The 19176-nt window shown below is 36.9% G+C and overlaps 1 protein-coding gene across 4 annotated transcripts in view; it reads left to right on the top strand.

The window, feature by feature from the left end:
• SNCA (synuclein alpha) overlaps nucleotides 1-19176 on the top strand; it is a 136731-nt gene that overhangs the window by 7252 nt on the left and 110303 nt on the right. For 3 of the 4 annotated variants that reach the window (XM_007450015.1, XM_007450012.1, XM_007450013.1), the window contains 2 exons: nucleotides 3676-3717; nucleotides 13724-13866. In XM_007450015.1, the coding sequence (XP_007450077.1) occupies nucleotides 3676-3717; nucleotides 13724-13866 (185 nt within the window). The remainder of the gene's footprint in view (nucleotides 1-3675; nucleotides 3718-13723; nucleotides 13867-19176) is intronic. The other variant, XM_007450014.1, reaches the window with a different exon arrangement.

Raw genomic sequence — 19176 nt, 5'->3', positions numbered from 1 at the left:
ATATAACATGCACAATAGCATAACTGAGTCCTTGCAAAGATTAGGCATGACTTCTGACCTTCTGCACTCTGTAGCTTTGTGAAGTCCTGACAGACAAGAGGGGAATAGGTGTGGGCCACCTCAGCTCCGGGAAGCCATCAGATCTAGTGTCCCTTTAGCTATATCTATTATGAGATCTACCTATCTATCTATCTATCTATCCATCTAGTCACATAGCCACTTGGCACCTATTTTGTAGCTGTATCTTTTCAGTTACAGATTACTCATCAATTAAAGGTTAATCATCAATAACATATACTAATGAACAATTATGACGGCAAAAAAAGTTGATTGGTTTGATGCAAAGCAACCTCATCAAGACCTTCACATATCTTTAATTCAGGATGCATTCCATGATTTAGCCAGAGATCAAATTATCAGTTATAACTGAGGTAGAGAGGAAAGATCACAGGCCAACTGTTAAAAATTTCTTTTTACTAGTCATTGTTTGAAATAAGGGGTTCAAGGAGTGGCAGGTGGGTAGTGATCGGAACTGTTCTCTTAAATACAATTGCATAGTTCCAGTATACATGAACTTCAGTTACCACAGTCAGTTAAATAAAACCAGTCCCTAACAATACAGTTCAAATTTCTATCACTGCAATACATAAACTGTGAGTTATTACATAAAGTATAAACTTTGCTCCTAGCTCTTTAGCCCACAATCACTACATAAGTAACAGAAACTCATTATTTGTGATCCATGGCCAAATCACATGTCTTCTTTCAAAGTTTATTTGTGATCAGTCCGCTGTAACAGGCAGTGGCTGTATGATCTGTTATTCAGTTTGTACAGACAGCAAAGCCCATAGTTAAGTTACCTACTTGCCTCCCAATGATAAACACAGATGATATTTTACAAAGATGCATAATTGAAAGAGGAAATTGACCAAAGAAGTGAATATCAGCAAAGAAATGAAGTGAAAAATGCTGAAAGTAAAATTTAAATCAGACATAAATGTATTTATAGAAGGAATAGCTGACTGTGAGAATGTGGGTACTGCTGCCATTCAGGAGACTCTTGATATGCAGCCAGAGGAACTTCTCAAAGGTGAAGGTATCAACATAAATGGAAAATGTGTTTGTGATGAGTAGGTTGAAGCTGTGCCACAGGAAGTGGTGCCATATAAACACCTCACATGAAAGAAACCATCAGAGATACATCATGACATTAAAAATACAAAAGCTAAGATTTTGGAAACTGACCCAAACTGATGAAGGAGTGTTACAGTTTTCTAAGACCTAGAAAAGATGCTCAGCTTAATATTGAAAGTTATACAATGGGGAGAAGACAAGCACTGTTTAAACCACTCATAAGTTTTTTACAAAGAAATAAAACACTTGTCAATGTTTTAAATTACAGTACACAAAATAAATACTACTTTACTTAGTTTTTAATTTCCCTGTACATTTTTAAATGACTAGAATTTTTAATGTTTTGACAGAAAATTTTAAAGGTCATGGAACAACAGTCATTTTTATCACTGATTAATCAGCATTTTCCTCATTGATTATTAAGATCACTTTCTATAGCTTCACCTCAGCTTGTGTGCAGTCATTTTATGATTCCACAGTACTATGCAAAGTAATCATTGCCTGAAAAATACACACACACACACACACACACACACACACACATATACACATACACACACTTCATATTGCATATATGTAAAATACTATCCTGTAACCTTTAACATATTTAACAACTGCACAATTTCATTTATATGAGTTTATGATATGGTGATTTGTCCTGTGTTTTAAACTGAAAATCTCTTTACAAATATTATATAAGAAAAATAATAACAATGATCACTTACTAAGTACTATGTACTAAACACCGTTATAAGACCTGTGCATGTATTATTTGCTTTGATCTTCATGTCGATTGTGTGATGTGTATTTGTTTATTATGTAGTGAAGTGAAGATTTAAATCCAGAAAATGCGAATCCAGAGCTCACTTCCTTAACTATGAGGCTGTATTTCACTTTATGCTCTATATTTATTAGAGGTCCTTAAATGCATTCAAATTGGAAGTTCTTAAATATACTTAAATTGCTCTGTTAAATGTAGAAACTTAGCTGGACTGTTTTGTACAGTGTAAGTTTAATGCATGCAAGTTATACTTAAGGCCTTATTTATATATTTTTATTAAAAATTCAATGAAAAATTTCAATATGATCATGTATATTTATTTAAATCACCTTATTGATCATCATATTATTTATATCATTGATATGTACTTCTAAATAAATTTGGAACTAGAAACTGCCTCAGACCAGTGTTTCTCAGATTTGATCCATGTATTTCCTGCATTAGATCATGAGTATTATTAAAAATGCAAATATCTGTACCCGATATTTACTGAATATTGAAACTCTGACTCAATAGTCAACATTTTTTAACCTTGCTTCCACTTAATTGATTCTGCTGCACTCTCCAGTTTAAGAACCAACTTCTTAGAGATTATTTAATTCATCTTATATATTAATTTTGTTGGTAAGGGTTTTTCTTTGATAAGGAACTGAGGCTCTCTTACACTTTTTTCCTGTTGTAAAATGTGTTTACAGTTCTTTCTAGTACACTCAGTAAGGGTTTATAAGTCAGTGCATTTTTAAACTGAAGGTTGGTGACTATCTTAATATCCAAATATAGGTTTAAATCATTTCTAAGTTTTTATGTCCCAATTTCCTTACATTCTTTTCTGTCTAATAGAACTACTTTATTTGACTTATAGGGTAGTTTTCAAATGAATCTTCATTTTGTTGTTATTCAAAAACATTTTATGAAAAAGCTGGTATCAATTACACTAAAAAATCCAACATTAAAGGGCTTCTGAATAAAATTGTTCACAAACTTAGTTTTAATGACACATATTAATTACTTGTGTAAAAGGTTAGTAATGGTCAAGAATTTGGGAAAATTCCTATCTTGCCACTTCTTGAAGCTGGCATTAATCATACTTGAATGATAAAGTACTGCATTCCTTCTAAAGGTTTGCCTGGCTTCGTAGAAAAGGTCATAGAGCCCTTAATTTGAATGTGGTTGTAGCCAGTTATTACCTATGTGACTTTAGGCAAATCATTTAACTTTAATTTGTAATTGCTTCATATGGAATAAAATGGGCATGATATGAAATGGGTATTAGAAAGTTTAAATGAGATGAGATGTAAAATACCTTTTACATAATGGGCGTTCAACAAATGTGAATTCCTTCTCTCCCTCCCCCATCTTTTTATGTTTCATGGGTTACCTAATCTCTCTTTTGTATTGTACCTTGGTAGAACTTCTGCAGTTCTGAATGCAAAATCACCTTCCCACCCAGCCCCAGTGTTATCTTACCATTATTTCCCCTTCTGTAAGTTGATGAGGGAAGTGGGACATAAGGGGTTGAAAAGTCATCACTGTGTGCTAAAATCATAATTGGAAAGTATCCTGTTAGCTTTGCTTTCTTCTGTTTGTTGTAGTGATTGCTGGATTTCTTTGTTTTAGATTTTTTGCCCCCCTGAGGATATCTTAACACATGGGCTTCTGAAGATTGAGATACTGTTTTTCCATTAGATGTATTTCAAAGTAGCTCATTAGCAGTAAAGGCAACTTTGAGACTTACGGTTTCAATTTGTTTGTTTTTATAGGATCCAAAACTAAGGAAGGAGTGGTTCATGGTGTGACGACAGGTAAGCTTTGTGGAGCTTGTATCCAGGGATGATATTGAAAATATCTAGTAGGCAGTATAGCCCTAGCACTGATCATTCAGAATGTAAATGTAAATAACCACTCTGCCCATAGAGAAGCATTCTAGGGAAGATTAGCTTTGTTTAATCTTGATCCTTTTTTTTTTAATCCTTTTTAAAAATCTTGATTCTTTATTAAATATTTTTAAATAGTTTAAGTATTTGTTGTAAATAAATAAAGCACAATGTGTGTAACTGTCAAGAATGATGACTGAATTAACCAGTTTAATTGTTTAATTTATAGTAGTGTAGATTTGAGTATTCAGACCAACTTAGTGTTCTTGGCAAACCGATAGCATAAATATCATATAAGGATTGCCATTTTCAAGGAATGAATTAAAATTTTCTGTAGTGTATAATGAAATATTCTGACACTACAATATACGAATTATAACATTTCCTTGATGATTCACAAGACATTTTAGAAAACACCCTTGGGATGATCAGTAAATTACTTCTTGTATTTATCTCTTTTTGGCCTAATTTCACCAAGATTTTGAATAAGTCTGTAAGAACATTACAGTAAATGAATAGCAAAAATTATGAAAATTATGGTGGTGATAATGAGGAAGAGGAGGAGGATAATGATAGAAATAGAAAAATCAAGGGAAAAATCACAATTTAACAACCTTAAAAGCCCACAGACTTGCTGTGATTGAGTTTCATTTTGTACGTACTCCAAGCTTTCTGACAGGTGTGGTAAAACGAGATATAATCAGAAATATAATTCATATCATCAGAAAACAGTAAACATAACAAGGCTTCAGAAAAGTAACATGCTCCTATTGATAAATTATAAAATAGAAATATTGGGAAACACAAACGGGAATATTGTTTTTTTGTGTGTGTGTGGTACGCAGGCCTCTCACTGCTGTGGCCTCTCCCGTTGCGGAGCACAGGCTCCGGATGCGCAGGCTCAGCGGCCATGGCTCACGGGCCCACCCGCTCCGCGGCATATGGGATCTTCCCGGACCGGGGCACGAACCCGTGTCCCCTGCATCGGCAGGCGGACTCTCAACCACTGCGCCACCAGGGAAGCCCCAAACAGGAATATTAATACCGTATTGTGGTTAAGGCCATAAACACTAGAGCAAGACCTCTTTAGTTCGAATTTCTGCTTACCCCTTGCTAGCTGTGTGATTTTTCTGCACGTTTCATAACCTCTATGTGATTCAGTTTCCTCATTTGTAAAAGAATTCAGCGAATGAATATACATAAATATATAGAATACTGAAGGCAAATAGTATATATTATCTAGGTGTTACTTACTATCACTTTATAGTGGATCTATCTTGAGCTACATTTTTGCAGCTAGTGGAGAAAAGTATTTATATGACTATTTTATACATATTTTTGATAAAAAATTAGGGTATAAAATTAAAATGGGGAGTTCCCTGGTGGCCTTGTGGTTAGGATTCCCAAAATTGAGGCTGTGGACTTTGGGAGCAAATGTAGACTTGGGGTTTGCTGTATGCTAAAGACTAGTTTTTGATTTTTATGTTTATCTTAGTATAGTTTTTAGCGCTTGTTACCATTGCTGGATTTGTTTATTGGTATGATTGCTCTCTTTTTTTTATTTTTAAAAAATTTTTAATATTATTTTATATTTTATTTTAATAACTTCATTTTATTTTATTTTATGTTTTTTCTTTCTTTCTTGTTTTTCCTCCCTTTTCTTCTGAGCCATGTGGCTGACAGGGTCTTGGTGCTCCGGCCTGATGTCAGGCCTGAGCCTTGGAGGTGGGAGACCCAAGTTCAGGACATTGGTCTACCAGAGACCTCCTGGCCCCATGTAATATCAATTGGTGAGAGCTCTCCCAGAGATCTCCATCTCAATGCTAAGACCCAGCTCCATTCACTGACCAGCAAGCTCCAGTGCTGGACACCCCATGCAAAACAACTAGCAAGACAGGAACACAACCCCACCCATTAGCAGAGAGGCTGCCTAAAATCATAGTAAGTTCACAGACACTCCAAAACACACCATCAGATGTGGTCATAACCACCAGAAAGCCAAGATCCAGCCTAACCCACCAGAACATAGGCACCAGTCCCCTCCACCAGGAAGCCTACATAAGCCACTGAACCAATCTTACCCACTGGGGGCAGACACCAAAAACAACGGGAACTATGAACCTAAAGCCTGTGAAAAGGAGACTCCAAACACGGTAAGTTAAGCAAAATGAGAAGACAGAGAAATATGCAGCAGATGAAGGAGCAAAGTAAAAACCCACCAGACCAAAGAAATGCAGAGGTAATAGGCAGTCTGCCTGAAAAAGAATTCAGAGTAATGATAGTAAAGATGATCCAAAATCTTGGATATATAATGGAGAAAATACAAGAAATGTTTAATGAGGACCTAGATGAACTAAAGACCAAACAATGATAAAAAACACAATAAATGAAATAAAATATTCTCTACAAAGAATCAATAGCAGAATAACTGTGGCAGAAGAATGGATCAGGAACCTGGAGGATAAAATAGTAGAAATAACTACCGCAGAGCAGAATAAAGAAAAAAGAATGAAAAGAATTGAAGACAGTCTCAGAGACCTCTGGGACAACATTAAACACAACAACATTCGAACTACAGGGGTCCCAGAAGAAGAAGAGAAAAAGAAAAGGACTGAGAAAATATATGAAGAGATTATAGATGAAAACTTCCCTAATATAAGAAAGCAAATAGTCAATCAAGTCAAGGAAGTGCAGAGAGTCCCATATAGGATAAATCCAAGGAGAAACATGCCAAGACACATATTAATCAAACTATCAAAAATTAAACACAAAGAAAAAATATTAAAAGCAGCAAGGTAGGGCTTACCTGGTGGCACAGTGGTTTAGAGTCCACCTGCCGATGTAGGGGACGCGGGTTCGTGCCCTGATCCGGGAATATCCCACATGCCGTGGAGCGCCTAGGCCCGTGAGCCATGGCCGCTGAGCCTGCACGTCCGGAGCCTGTGCCCCACAATGGGAGAGGCTACAGCAGTGAGAGGCCTGCGTACCGCAAAAAAAAAAAAAAAAAAAAAAAAAAAAAAGCAAGGTAAAAGCAACAAATAACATACAGGGGACTCCCCATAAGGTTAACAGCTGATCTTTCAGCAGAAACTGCAAGCCAGAAGGGAGTGGCAGGACATATTTAAGTGATGAAAGGGAAAAACCTACAACCAAGATTACCCAGCAAGGATCTCATTCAGATTCAACGGAGAAATTAAAATTTTATGGACAAGGAAAAGCTGAGAATTCATCACCACAAAACCAGCTTTACAATAAATGCTAAAGGAACTTCTCTAGGCAGGAAACACAAGAGAAGGAAAAGACCTACAATAACAAACCCAAAACGATAAGAAAATGGTAATAGGAACATACATATTGAAAACTACCTTACATGTAAATGGATTAAATGCTCCAACAAAAAGACATAGACTGGCTGAATGGGTACAAAAACAAGACCCATACATATACTGTCTACAAGAGACCCACTTCAGACCTAGGGACACATACAGACTGAAAGTGAGGGGATGGAAAATCATATTCCTTGCAAAATCAAAAGAGAGCTGGAGGAGCACTTCTCATATCAGACAAAGTAGACTTTAAAATAAAGACTATTACAGGAGACCAAGAAGGACACTACGTAATGATCAAGGGATCAATCCAAGAAGAAGATATAACAGTTGTAAATATTTATGCACCCAACAAAGAGCACCTCAATACATAAGGCAAATGCTAACAGCCATAAAAGGGGAAATCGACAGTAACACAATCATAGTAGGGAACTTTGACACCCCACTCTCACCAATGGACAGATCAAAATGAAAAGAAATAAGGAAACACAAGCTTTAAATGACACATTAAACAAGATGGACTTAATTGATATTTATAGGACATTCCATCCAAAAACAGCAGAATACAGTGTCTTCTCAAGCACTCATGGAACATTCTCCAGGATAGATCATATCTTGGGTCACAAATCAAGCCTTGGTAAATTTAAGAAAATTGAAATCATATCAAGTATCTTTTCTGACCCAAATGCTATGAGACTAGATACCCACTACAGGAAAAAGACTGTAAAAAATACAAACACATGGAGGCTAAACAATACACTATAAATAACCAAGAGACCACTGAAGAAATTAAAGAGGAAATCAAAAAATACCTAGAAACAAATGACAGTGAAAACACAATGACCCAAAACCTATGGGATACAGCAGAAGCAGTTCTGAGAGGGAGGTTTATAGCAAAACAGTCCTACCTCAAGAAACAAGAAACATCTCAATTAAAGAGCCTAACCTTACAGCTAAAGCAATTAGAGAAAGAAGAATCAAAAAACTCCCAAAGTTAGCAGAAGAAATCATAAAGATCAGATCAGAAATAAATGAAAAAATATGAAGGAAACAGTAGCAAAGATCAATACAACTAAAAGCTGGTTCTTTAAGATCAACAAAATTAATAAACCATTAGACATTCATCAAGAAAAAACGGGAGAAAAATCAGTAGAATTAGAAATGAAAAAGGAGAAGTAACAACTAACACTGCAGAAACACAAAGGAATATGAGAGATTACTACAAGCAACTATTTGCCAATAAAATGGACAACCTGGAAGAAATGGACAAATTCTAAGAAAAGCACAACCTTCTGAGACTGAACCAGGAAGAAATAGAAAATATAAACAGACTAATCACAGGCAATGAAAGACTGTGATTAAAAATCTTCCCACAAACAAAAGCCCAGGACCAGATGGTTTCACAGGCAAATTCTATCAAACATTTAGAGAAGAGCTAACATCTATCCATCTCAAAGTCTTCGAAAATATAGCAGAGGGAGGAACACTGCCAAACTCATTCTACGAGGCCACCATCACCCTGATACCAAAACCAGACAAAAATATCACAAAAAAAGAAAAGTATAGGCCAATATCACTGATGAACACAGATGCAAAACTCCTCAACAAAATACTAGCAAACAGAATCCAACAGCACATTAGAAGGATCATACACCATGATCAAGTGGGGTTTATCCCAGGAATGCAAGGATTCTTCAATATACACAAATCAATCAATGTGATATACCATATTAACAAATTGAAGGAGAAAAGCCATATGATAACCTCAATAGATGAAGAGAAAGCTTTTGACAAAATTCAGCACCCATTTATGATAAAAACTTTCCAGAAAGTAGACATAGAGGGAAGTTAACTCAATGTAATAAAGGCCATATATGACAAACCCACAGCCACCATTGTTCTCATTGGTGAAAAACTGAAACTGTTTCCACTAAGATCAGGAACAAGACAAGGTTGCTCACTCTCACCACTGTCATTCAACATAGTTTTGGAAGTTTTAGCCACAGCAATCAGAGAAGAAAAAGAAATAAAAGGAATCCAAATTGGAAAAGAAGAAGTAAAACTGTCACTGTTTGCAGATGACATGATACTGTACATAGAGAATCCTAAAGATGCCACCAGAAAACTGCTAGAGCTAATCAATGAATTTGGTAAAGTAGCAGGAAACAAAATTAATGTACAGAAATCTCTTGCATTCCTATACACTAACGACAAATAATCTGAAAGAGATATTAAGGAAACACTCCCATTTATCATTGCAACAAAAAGAACAAAATACTTACGATTAAACCTACCTAAGGAGACAAAAGACCTGTATGTAGAAAACTATAAGACACTGATGAAAGAAATTAATGATTCAAACAGATGGAGACATATACCATGTTCTTGGATTGGAAGAATCAACATTGTGAAAATGACTATACTACCTAAAGCAATCTACAGATTCAATGCAATCCCTTTCAAACTACCAATGGCATTTTTCACAGAACTAGAACAAAAAATTTCACAATTTGTATGGAAACACAAAAGACCCCAAGTAGCCAAAACAGTCTTGAGAAAGAAAAACGGAGCTGGAGGAATCAGGCTCCTGGACTTCTGACTATACTACAAAGCTACAGTAATCAAGACACTATGGTACTGGCACAAAAAAAGAAATATAGATCAATGGAACAAGATAGAAAACCCAGAGATAAACCCACGCACATATGGTCGCCTTACGCTTGATAACGGAGGCAAGAATATACAACGGAGAAAATACAGCCTCTTCAATAAGTGGTGCTGGGAAAACTGGACAGCTACATGTAAAAGAAGGAAATTACAACACTCCCTAACACCATACACAAAAATAAACTCAAAATGGATTAAAGACCTAAATGTAAGGCCAGACACTATAAAATTCTTAGGGGAAAACATAGGCAGAACACTCTATGACATAAATCACAGCAAGATCCTCTGTGACCCACCTCCTAGAGAAATGAAATAAAGCAAAAATAAAAATGGGACCTAATGAAACTTAAAAGCTTTTGCACAGCAAAGGAAACCATAAACAAGACAAAAAGACAATCATCATAATGGGAGAAAATATTTGCAAATGAAGCAACTGGCAAAGGATTAATCTCCAAAATATACAAGCAGCTCATGCAGCTCAATGTCAAAAAAAACCAACCCCATCCAAAAATGGGCAGAAGACTTAAATAGACATTTCTCCAAAGAAGATATACAGATTGCCAACAAACACATGAAAGGATAGTCAATGTCACTGATCATTAGAGAAATGCAATTCAAAACTACAATGAGGTATCACCTCCCACCGATCAGAATGGCCATCATCAAAAAATCTACAAACAATAAATGCTGGAGAGGATGTGGAGAAAAGGGAACCCTCTTGCACTGTTGGTGGGAATGTAAATTGATACAGCCATTATGGAGAACAGTATGGAGGTTTGTTAAAAATAAAAATAGGACTGCCATATGACCCAGCATTCCTACTACTGGGCATGTACCCTGAGAAAACCATAATTCAAAAAGAATCATGTACCACATTGTTCATTACAGCACTATTTACAGTAGCCCAGAGATGGAAACAACCTAAGTGTCCATTGACAGATGAATGGATAAAGAAGATGTGGCACATATATACAATGGAATATTACTCAGCCATAAAAGAAACAAAATTGAGTTATTTGTAGCGAGGTGGATGGGCCTAGAGTCTGTCATACAGGGTGAAGTAAGTCAGAAAGAGAAAAACAAATACTGTATGCTAACACATATATATGGAATCTAAAAAGAATGAATGGTTCTGAAAGTACCTGGGGCAGGACAGAAATAAATTGCCAACCTCGAGAATGGACTTGAGCACACGGGGAGCGAGAAGGGTAAGCTAGGACGAAGTGAGGGAGTAGCACTGACATATATACACTAGCAAATGTAAAATAGATAGCTAGTGGGAAGCAGCTTCATAGCACAGGGAGATCAGCTCGGTGCTTTGTGACCACCTAGAGGGGTGGGATAGGGAGGGTGGGAGGGAGACGCATGAGGGCGGAGATATGGTGATATATGTATATGTATAGCTGATTCACTTTGTTATACGGCACAAACTAACACAACATTGTAAAGCAATTATACTCCAATAAAGATGTTAAAAAAAATTAAGTTAATCATCAAATTAAAAAAACAAGTATTCAGCTTACGTTTGCTCTGTTCCAATCCAAGATATATATAAAGTGCCCTCTAGGGACCTTCTGTAAATGGGATGTTATGAAGTATGATTTTTATAAGAAATGGATATCAGACAGTTGTAGACTATGCTGTATGAAGGGAGCCTGTGTAGAGTAACAGCTTTCCATTTTAATAGTTGAAGGAGAATCCATGTGGTTGAGAAAGCAGATAACCACGTTTCAAGGTTCAGAGCCTGTGGTAAAAATTAAAGAATACAACTAATACTACCATCTAATGGAGGCTGTGGAGATGCGCTGCAAGGATAACTGTTGACAAAGTCAGAATTTTTTAGTTTTCTCCAGAATGACAAAATGTAAACATGGGTTTCGGGGGTTCGTGTGTGTGTGTGTGTGTGTGTGTGTGTGTGTGTACGTACATGCACGCATGTATGTGCATGCTGGAGGTGGAGAGACATACTGGGCAAGGAACAATTATGGTGCAAAACAACAGTTCAGTAGTAAAGATATACCTAAAATTTTATGGGATCACAGGAGGAGGAACAAGGACATTTGTTGGGAGGAGAGGTTTTTAACGTGGAGGCTGACATTTGAGGTCGGTTTTAACAAAGGAGTTCGAGGTCAGTGAATAATCCACTAGATAAATCAAGTCCTACAGAAATCTTTTAAAATGTGTCTACCATTGCTATATGTAAACTCTGCCATTTTGTAATGTAACTAATTTACTTATTCTTACAGTGATAAAATCTAATAAAATTATAATGAAGTACAAAGTGCATTTTACTGTGCAGTTTATGTGCATTAAACAAGTGTATATGTATGTAAATCTCGAATTATAAAAATAAACTTTTGTGGCTGGCAGAAAAATGAATCTGTAAAAAGATCAAAATTTATATTTGTCTTTGAGATTTTGTAACAAGAAATGTTCATTTTCAAGTAAAATTTTCTATTCATGTTCTTAGAAAAGAAAAAAATGAAAACTTAAAGCCCATCATTCACTATTTTTAGAGCATCAACATTCTGTAAATGTTTAAAAACATGAGATTTCCAGTACAGCTTTTCACCGGCATTTAAACTGAACTTTGCATTGAGAATAGCCATGACTAGTGAGCAGGCATCAACCATATCACCTGTTGTGAACTCTTTCTGGTTTTAGACTCTAGGGTCACTTCTGCTTCCCCACATTGCCTGGACTGAGGAGTGAGGGTCTTTGTCCTTACAGCCTCTTCAGTTTCCTTGAGCTACATAGTGTTTTCAAAACCCAGTTGTTTTGTCTACATGATTACTGTTTAATCACTGGCCTCTCCCACCTGGTGACATGAAATCTGTACAATAATCATGTGACTAGCACATAACACTTAACAGCTAACATAGTGCAACTCATTGGATTCCTCAGAAAAGAAGGCAAACGTTACATAGATATAGGTAAGAATGCAGACCCAGGCTTTATGAGTATAAATGTTATAAAGTTTAGGTGAAGGGTTGTTTTGTTTCTCTGTTGACCTTGAAATTGTTAACAGTGCAGAATCTCATCCTTTACCTCGTTTTCATAAAACTCTTCATTTAATTGAAACAAACTTTTTAACTGCAACTTTATTTGATATTTGTATGGAGGTAATATAGAAAGATTAAATCAACAGTTATATCAGATATAGTCTTAGAGAATTTTTGATGTGAGATTAAATCTCTTCTAAGTCTAATCCCAAACTGTTTATACCCTCTTAAAATTTAAACTTATTTTTAAAAACCTACTGAATCACCATATTATATTTTTTTAAAGAAAAGAAATTGTAAGTGTGCTCAACAAACCATTTCATTTTCATACTTTATGTCTAGCTCTTTTGTTCCCATTAAAATGGTTGAAAATCAGTCTCATCACTAAAACCCCTTCTGTTTCAATTATCTGATGTTTCATAAAAGGATCAAAGTTCCTTCATAATCTTCCCTTACTCTATTGTTTATTTCTGATGGTAATGTGTGAGAGCACATATGTGTTCTGTGACTCAGAAGGTGTGATGAAACAAGCATGCTGAGTGAGATCAAAGAATTGGCATTGAAATTGAAATAAAGAAATAAATTTCATGCTAAGTTTCATACAACTGCCCCTGTAAGCATTGCTTGCTGTAAACTTTCCTTAATAAAAAAGTAAACCAAACTGAAATTGCTTATGGTTCTAAATTTGTGATCATTAAGCTTGCAACACCTCTTAATATCTGCATGATTACAACAGACTATCTTAGCAAAGATTCTATTGATATGTTTGGCTAAGCCACGCTCACTTAGAAATCTCGGTAGCTTTTATTTCTTCTTACTCTTTAGTTATCTACGTGTGCAAATATAGGCCTTTAGAAGTTGATGTCTAGTGGAAATGAAATTATTTTAAGTGGCAATCGGTCCATCATCCCTTAATCTGTCATTCTTGATTTATTCCAGTGGCTGAGAAGACCAAAGAGCAAGTGACAAATGTTGGAGAGGCAGTGGTGACAGGGGTGACTGCAGTAGCACAGAAGACAGTGGAAGGAGCAGGGAGCATTGCAGCTGCCACTGGCTTTGGCAGAAAGGATCAGTTGGGCAAGGTATGGCTGTGTACATTTTTTTGTTTTATATGTAAGCTTGTGGATCATGGTGAGTTTTCAGGCAAGGCACTAGGCAGGAATAAGATACTTACTTGTGGGAGGGCTGACTGACTTTCCCTCATAAAAATGTAGTACCTTTATATGTGTATTCTTTTTGGAGGTATTCACCCAGATAAATGCCATGAAAATTGTACGATAATCGTGATTGTTTTATTTTCTGGAAAAAAGTTAATGAAATGGACAGTTTAACAAATGCCCAAAAGAACAGTGACATTCAGAAAGAATGGGTGCTTTTATGTTAGCTATGAATCTTGGAATTTCTCTTTGTTGGAATATAGCAAATGTTTTGTGCCCAATCTCTAAATGTTCAAAATGAAGATATTTTACTTGATTTCTTTATACTGACATCATCTCTTATTAAAAGGGCAGATTTGCTTATTACATAACAGTTCATTGCCAAATATATGTCTGGAAACTGAGAGACTTAAACTACATTACCAACCAGAGATCATTGTTTTGGGGTGGTTTTTCAGTTCTCAGAAGAATGCTGACTTTGCCTTTCTTGACAAATATGAGACTCTAGGAAGATTATTCAAGAGTTATTATGACTTTCATTTTAAACAAGTAAGCAGTAGAAAATGAAGTGTCAACTGGAAGATGAAATTTTACAAATTTCCTGACCACAGCAGCAGAATGATTCTTTTTTTAACTGAAGTGTAGTTGATTTACAATGCTGTGGCAATCTCTGCTCTACAGCAGACTGACTCAGTTATATCCATAAATACATTCTTTTTTAATCCTCTTTTCCATTATGGTTTATCCCAAGAGATTGGATATAGTTCCCTGTGCTATAGGGTAGGACCTTGTTGTTCATCCATTCTTAATGCGATAGTTTTCACTTACCAACCCCAGACTCCTAGTGCATCCCCTCTCCCTCCCCCCACCCTTGGCAACCACAAGTCAGTTCTCTATGTCTGTGAGTCTGTTTCTGTTTTGTAGATGGGTTCATTCGTGCCATATTTTAGATTCCACATCTAAGTGATATCATATGGTATTTGTCTTTCTCTTTCTGACTTCACTTAGTGTGATAATCTCTAGTTATATCCATGTTGCTGCAAATGGCATTATTTCATTCTTTTTTATGACAGTAGTATTCCATTGTATATAGGTACCACATCTTCTTTATCCATTCATCTGTCGATGGACATTTAGCTTGTTTCCATGTTTTGGCTATGGTGAGGAGTGCTGTTATGAACATAGGGGTACATGTAATATTTTTGAATTATAATTTTGTCTGGATATATGCCCAGGAGTGGGATAGCTGGATCATATGGTCATTCTATTTTTAGTTTTCTGAGGAACCTCCACACTGTTTTCCATAGTGGCTGCACCAGCTTACATTCCCCCAACAGTGCCAGGAGGGTTCCCTTTTCTCCACACCCTCTCCAACATTTATTGTTTGTAGATTTTTTGATGATGGCCATTCTGGCTGGTGTGAGGTGATACCTCATTATAGTTTTGATTTGCATTTATCTAATAAACGCGGGCCTCTCACTGTTGTGGCCTCTCCTGTTGCGGAGCACAGGCTCCAGACGCGCAGGCTCAGCAGCCATGGCTCACGGGCCCAGCCACTCCGCGGCATGTGGGATCTTCCCGGACCGGGACACGAACCCGCGTCCCCTGCATCGGCAGGCGGACTCCCAAGCACTGCACCACCAGGGAAGCCCCATTATAGTTTTGATTGGCATTTCTCTAATAATTAGTGATGTAGAGCATCTTTTCATGTGCCTACTGGCCATAGATCTTCTTTGGAGAAATGACTATTAAGGTCTTCTGCCCATTTTTTGATTGGGTTCTTTGTTTTTTATTGTTGTTGTTGAGTTGTATGAGCTGTTTGTATATTTTGGAGATTAAACCGTTGTCAGTAACATGATTAGCAGCAGAATGAATTTTGCTTTTCCCCTGCCATAGTGCCTCCTTGCTATTCCTTGAACACATCAAGCATACCCTTGCCTTGACTCTTCCCACTGTCTGGGAAGCTCTTCCCCAAGATTATACATTTGCCTCACTCCCTCATCTCCTCAGGTCTTTACTAATCAACACCTTCTCAGTGAGGCCCTCTCTGACCTATTTAAAATTGGAACCATTCTCCTCATCTCTGATATTCCTAATTTCCCTGCTCTTTCTTTCCTTTATTTTTTTTGGCCAAAGCATTTATCACCTTTAAAAATAATAGCTAACTTATTTTTATGCATATTGTTTATTTTATTTCTCCATTCTGAAATGTAAGCACCATGAGAGTAGAAGATATTAGTTTGTTCACTGATATTTCACAAGTGTCTAGAAGTGCCCTGACACATAGGAGACAATTAAGGAATATTATTACATTAAGAAGGAAAAGAAGGAAGGAAATCAGTGATAAGAAAGTGATTTTTATTTCTGTGTCTTTAGTAAATATGTGTGTACTATAGCAACCATGGCTCTTCAACCATCCAAAAGTTATCAAAATGTTTTGGAATAGATATCCTGAAAACTATAAGAAAGTATCTTTATTTGCTGACAGACTACTCTGGATTGTTTCCACTCCATGTAATCCTATGTAGCAGGCCTGTCTTGATGGATCATTAAAACATAAATAAAAAGGAAGGACTGAAAACCTGTGACATATTGAGATTTTATCACATGTAGTTACATTGTCTGGAACAATTGATGCTACTTCTGGAAAATCTGGACTGGGCTTCCAGTGAAGTTCTTCAGCTAATACTTGAACGTATGGTTGATGATAGTAGTATTCCTTTGTACAGACTATGCTTTTCAAACTATCTTATTACTCATGCTAATAATTATACTAATTCCTATTTCCATCTGAAATTATAATTCTATGTATAGCTTTATTCCATTTCCAGAGTTCAGAGGGACCCTCAGATTTTAGCACAAAGGCAGTTAATGTGTTTTGTGTCCCAGATCCTTGCCAACATAATAGAAACTATGGACCCTCTTCCCAGAAAAATGTACACTCACATACACACACCAAAGGGCTTAGTGGGATCATGGAAGCCCATCAACAGAGAGAGCCCATGATTTAGATCAGTTTCCTGATTGTACAAATGAGGAAATTTACAGAGGGGAAGTAAGCAGTCCAAGGTCACATAGCCAATTGTAATAGCCTGGATACCAGCAGCGCTCTTCCATCTACTAAGGTCATTTCTCCAACCCCTTCCTCAAAATTTACCTTGCTTTTGGTTTTTCATAAATGAAATTTGGACAACCAGGTTTAACTGGGAAAATTCTTTACTTCAGAATATTAAGAAACCAGGGAAGCATGTACCGTCTGCATCTCCCCCTCATTTAAGGCACACAATGTGAATTGCAAATAAGGCATGAAAATGTTTCATTTCTTAAAAAATTGGGCTTGCTTTTCACCTTTCTAAAAATATTGCTCTTTGTTTTAATGTTTTTGAAAGCAGAAATCTAAGTGATGTGACAAAATTAACCATTTGGAGATATTTCTCTTACGGGTACTTGTAGGGTCTTACAAATTTCTAATATGAAAATGAAGCCATAAACCTAGAAATTACAGCATAGTTGTGGCAAAAAAAAATTGAACTGGGAGTTTAAATGGCTGATTTTCATCCCTGCTCTGTCACGAACAGGTTAAATGACCTTTTGAAGATCTCATAAGACTCTATCTTGTATAATGAGGGATATACTAGAAAATTGTTAAATCTCAATTTAGCAATAAAGTTCTGAGTTTCTGTAGTAATTCAAGGAATTTGCTACTAAACTTTCATTTTGGCCACATCTACGGGATGCCAAAAATTCCCGAATTTAAACAAAATTGTTGAATTTGTTCGTTATGAAATTTGAAATAATTTAATCCTTCAAACTCTTATCAAAGTGATGCTGGTGAATGGCAATAAGCACTTTATTGTTGCTTTAACCACTTGTTAATGACCCCCATTTTGACACTCATTATTCATTGAAGAAATAATGCTTGCTCACTGTGTGCCAGAAACTTTGCTAGATATTGAGGTTAAAATGATAAGAAAACCATACAGTTTTTCTCTTCATTGTGCTTATAGTCTAGTGACAGAAATCAGTAGTAATCATCTAATCACCACACAATACGTGTGTAGTTATAAACTGTGATAAATGCAATGGAGTACATAATGCCAAGAATATCTAACTAGAGACCTGACCCAGCTACTGCAGGGTAAGGGGGAGGGGGAGGCAATACAAAGGCTTCCCTGGGGAAGTGATGTTTGAACAGAGATCCAAAAAATGACTAGCAATTTTCAGAAGTGAGAGTTAGAGGAAAAGCGTTCCAGTCAAAAGCATCAACAAGAGGAAATCTAACGTGGTAGGAGGGGAGCATGGCAAATCAAAGAGGACAGCTGAGACCAGAGAAAGTAAGGATGTAGCCGGGCCACGTCACAGTTGGCCATGATAAAGACATTGTTCTTTGTTCTAAAAATAAAGGAACCGGGCTTCCCTGGTGGCGCAGTGGTTGAGAGTCCGCCTGCCGATGCAGGGGACACGGGTTCGTGCCCCGGTCCGGGAAGATCCCACATGCCGCGGAGCGGCTGGGCCCGTGAGCCATGGCCGCTGAGCCTGCGCATCCGGAGCCTGTGCTCCGCAACGGGAGAGGCCACAACAGTGAGAGGCCCGCGTACCATAAAAAAAATAATAAAAAAAAAATAAATAAAAAAAATAAAAATAAAAATAAAGGAACCTATTAAAGCATTTTAAACACTTAATCTGGATGTCAGGTTATAAATTTGCCTGTGGAATGATGTCTCTGCCTGTAGGGTGGGAAATAGATTAAAAAGAGGAAAGAGAGGAACCCAGGGACCACTTAGTGGGCTATGATAGAAAGAGGAGATGATTGTGAATACCAAGGTGTTGGTGAGGGAAAAAGAAAGAAATGGATTAATTCAAAGACTACACAGGAAGTAATATCAATGAGATTCAGTGATGCATTTCACACGGCTTGGTGGAAGAGGAACGTGATAAGCAGGGCTACTAGGTGTTATAGCTTGTTGAAGTGGATTCGTGCCTGTGCCATTCTCTTGGTTGTTGGTTTCCTCCCTTTGAATATCAGGAACACTGCAAAAGGACTGGCTGCATTGGTGTTCAGCCCGCATGCCCTTTGAGGGTATTTGGCCCATCATTCCCAGATTGATGAGGGGACAAATCTTCCTCCCTCTCTCCCTCCCTCCCTTCCTTCCTTCCTTCCTCCCTTCCTTCCTTCCTTTCTTTTTCTTTCTTTCTCTTTCTTTCTTTCCTTCCTTCCTTCCTTTCTTTCTTTCT

The sequence above is a fragment of the Lipotes vexillifer genome, unplaced genomic scaffold (assembly GCF_000442215.2).
Source record: "Lipotes vexillifer unplaced genomic scaffold, Lipotes_vexillifer_v1.1 scaffold178, whole genome shotgun sequence".
Taxonomy (NCBI): domain Eukaryota; kingdom Metazoa; phylum Chordata; class Mammalia; order Artiodactyla; family Lipotidae; genus Lipotes; species Lipotes vexillifer.
The sequence above is the reverse complement of the archived record's forward strand: the minus strand, read 5'-3'. Positions and strand labels throughout refer to the sequence as shown.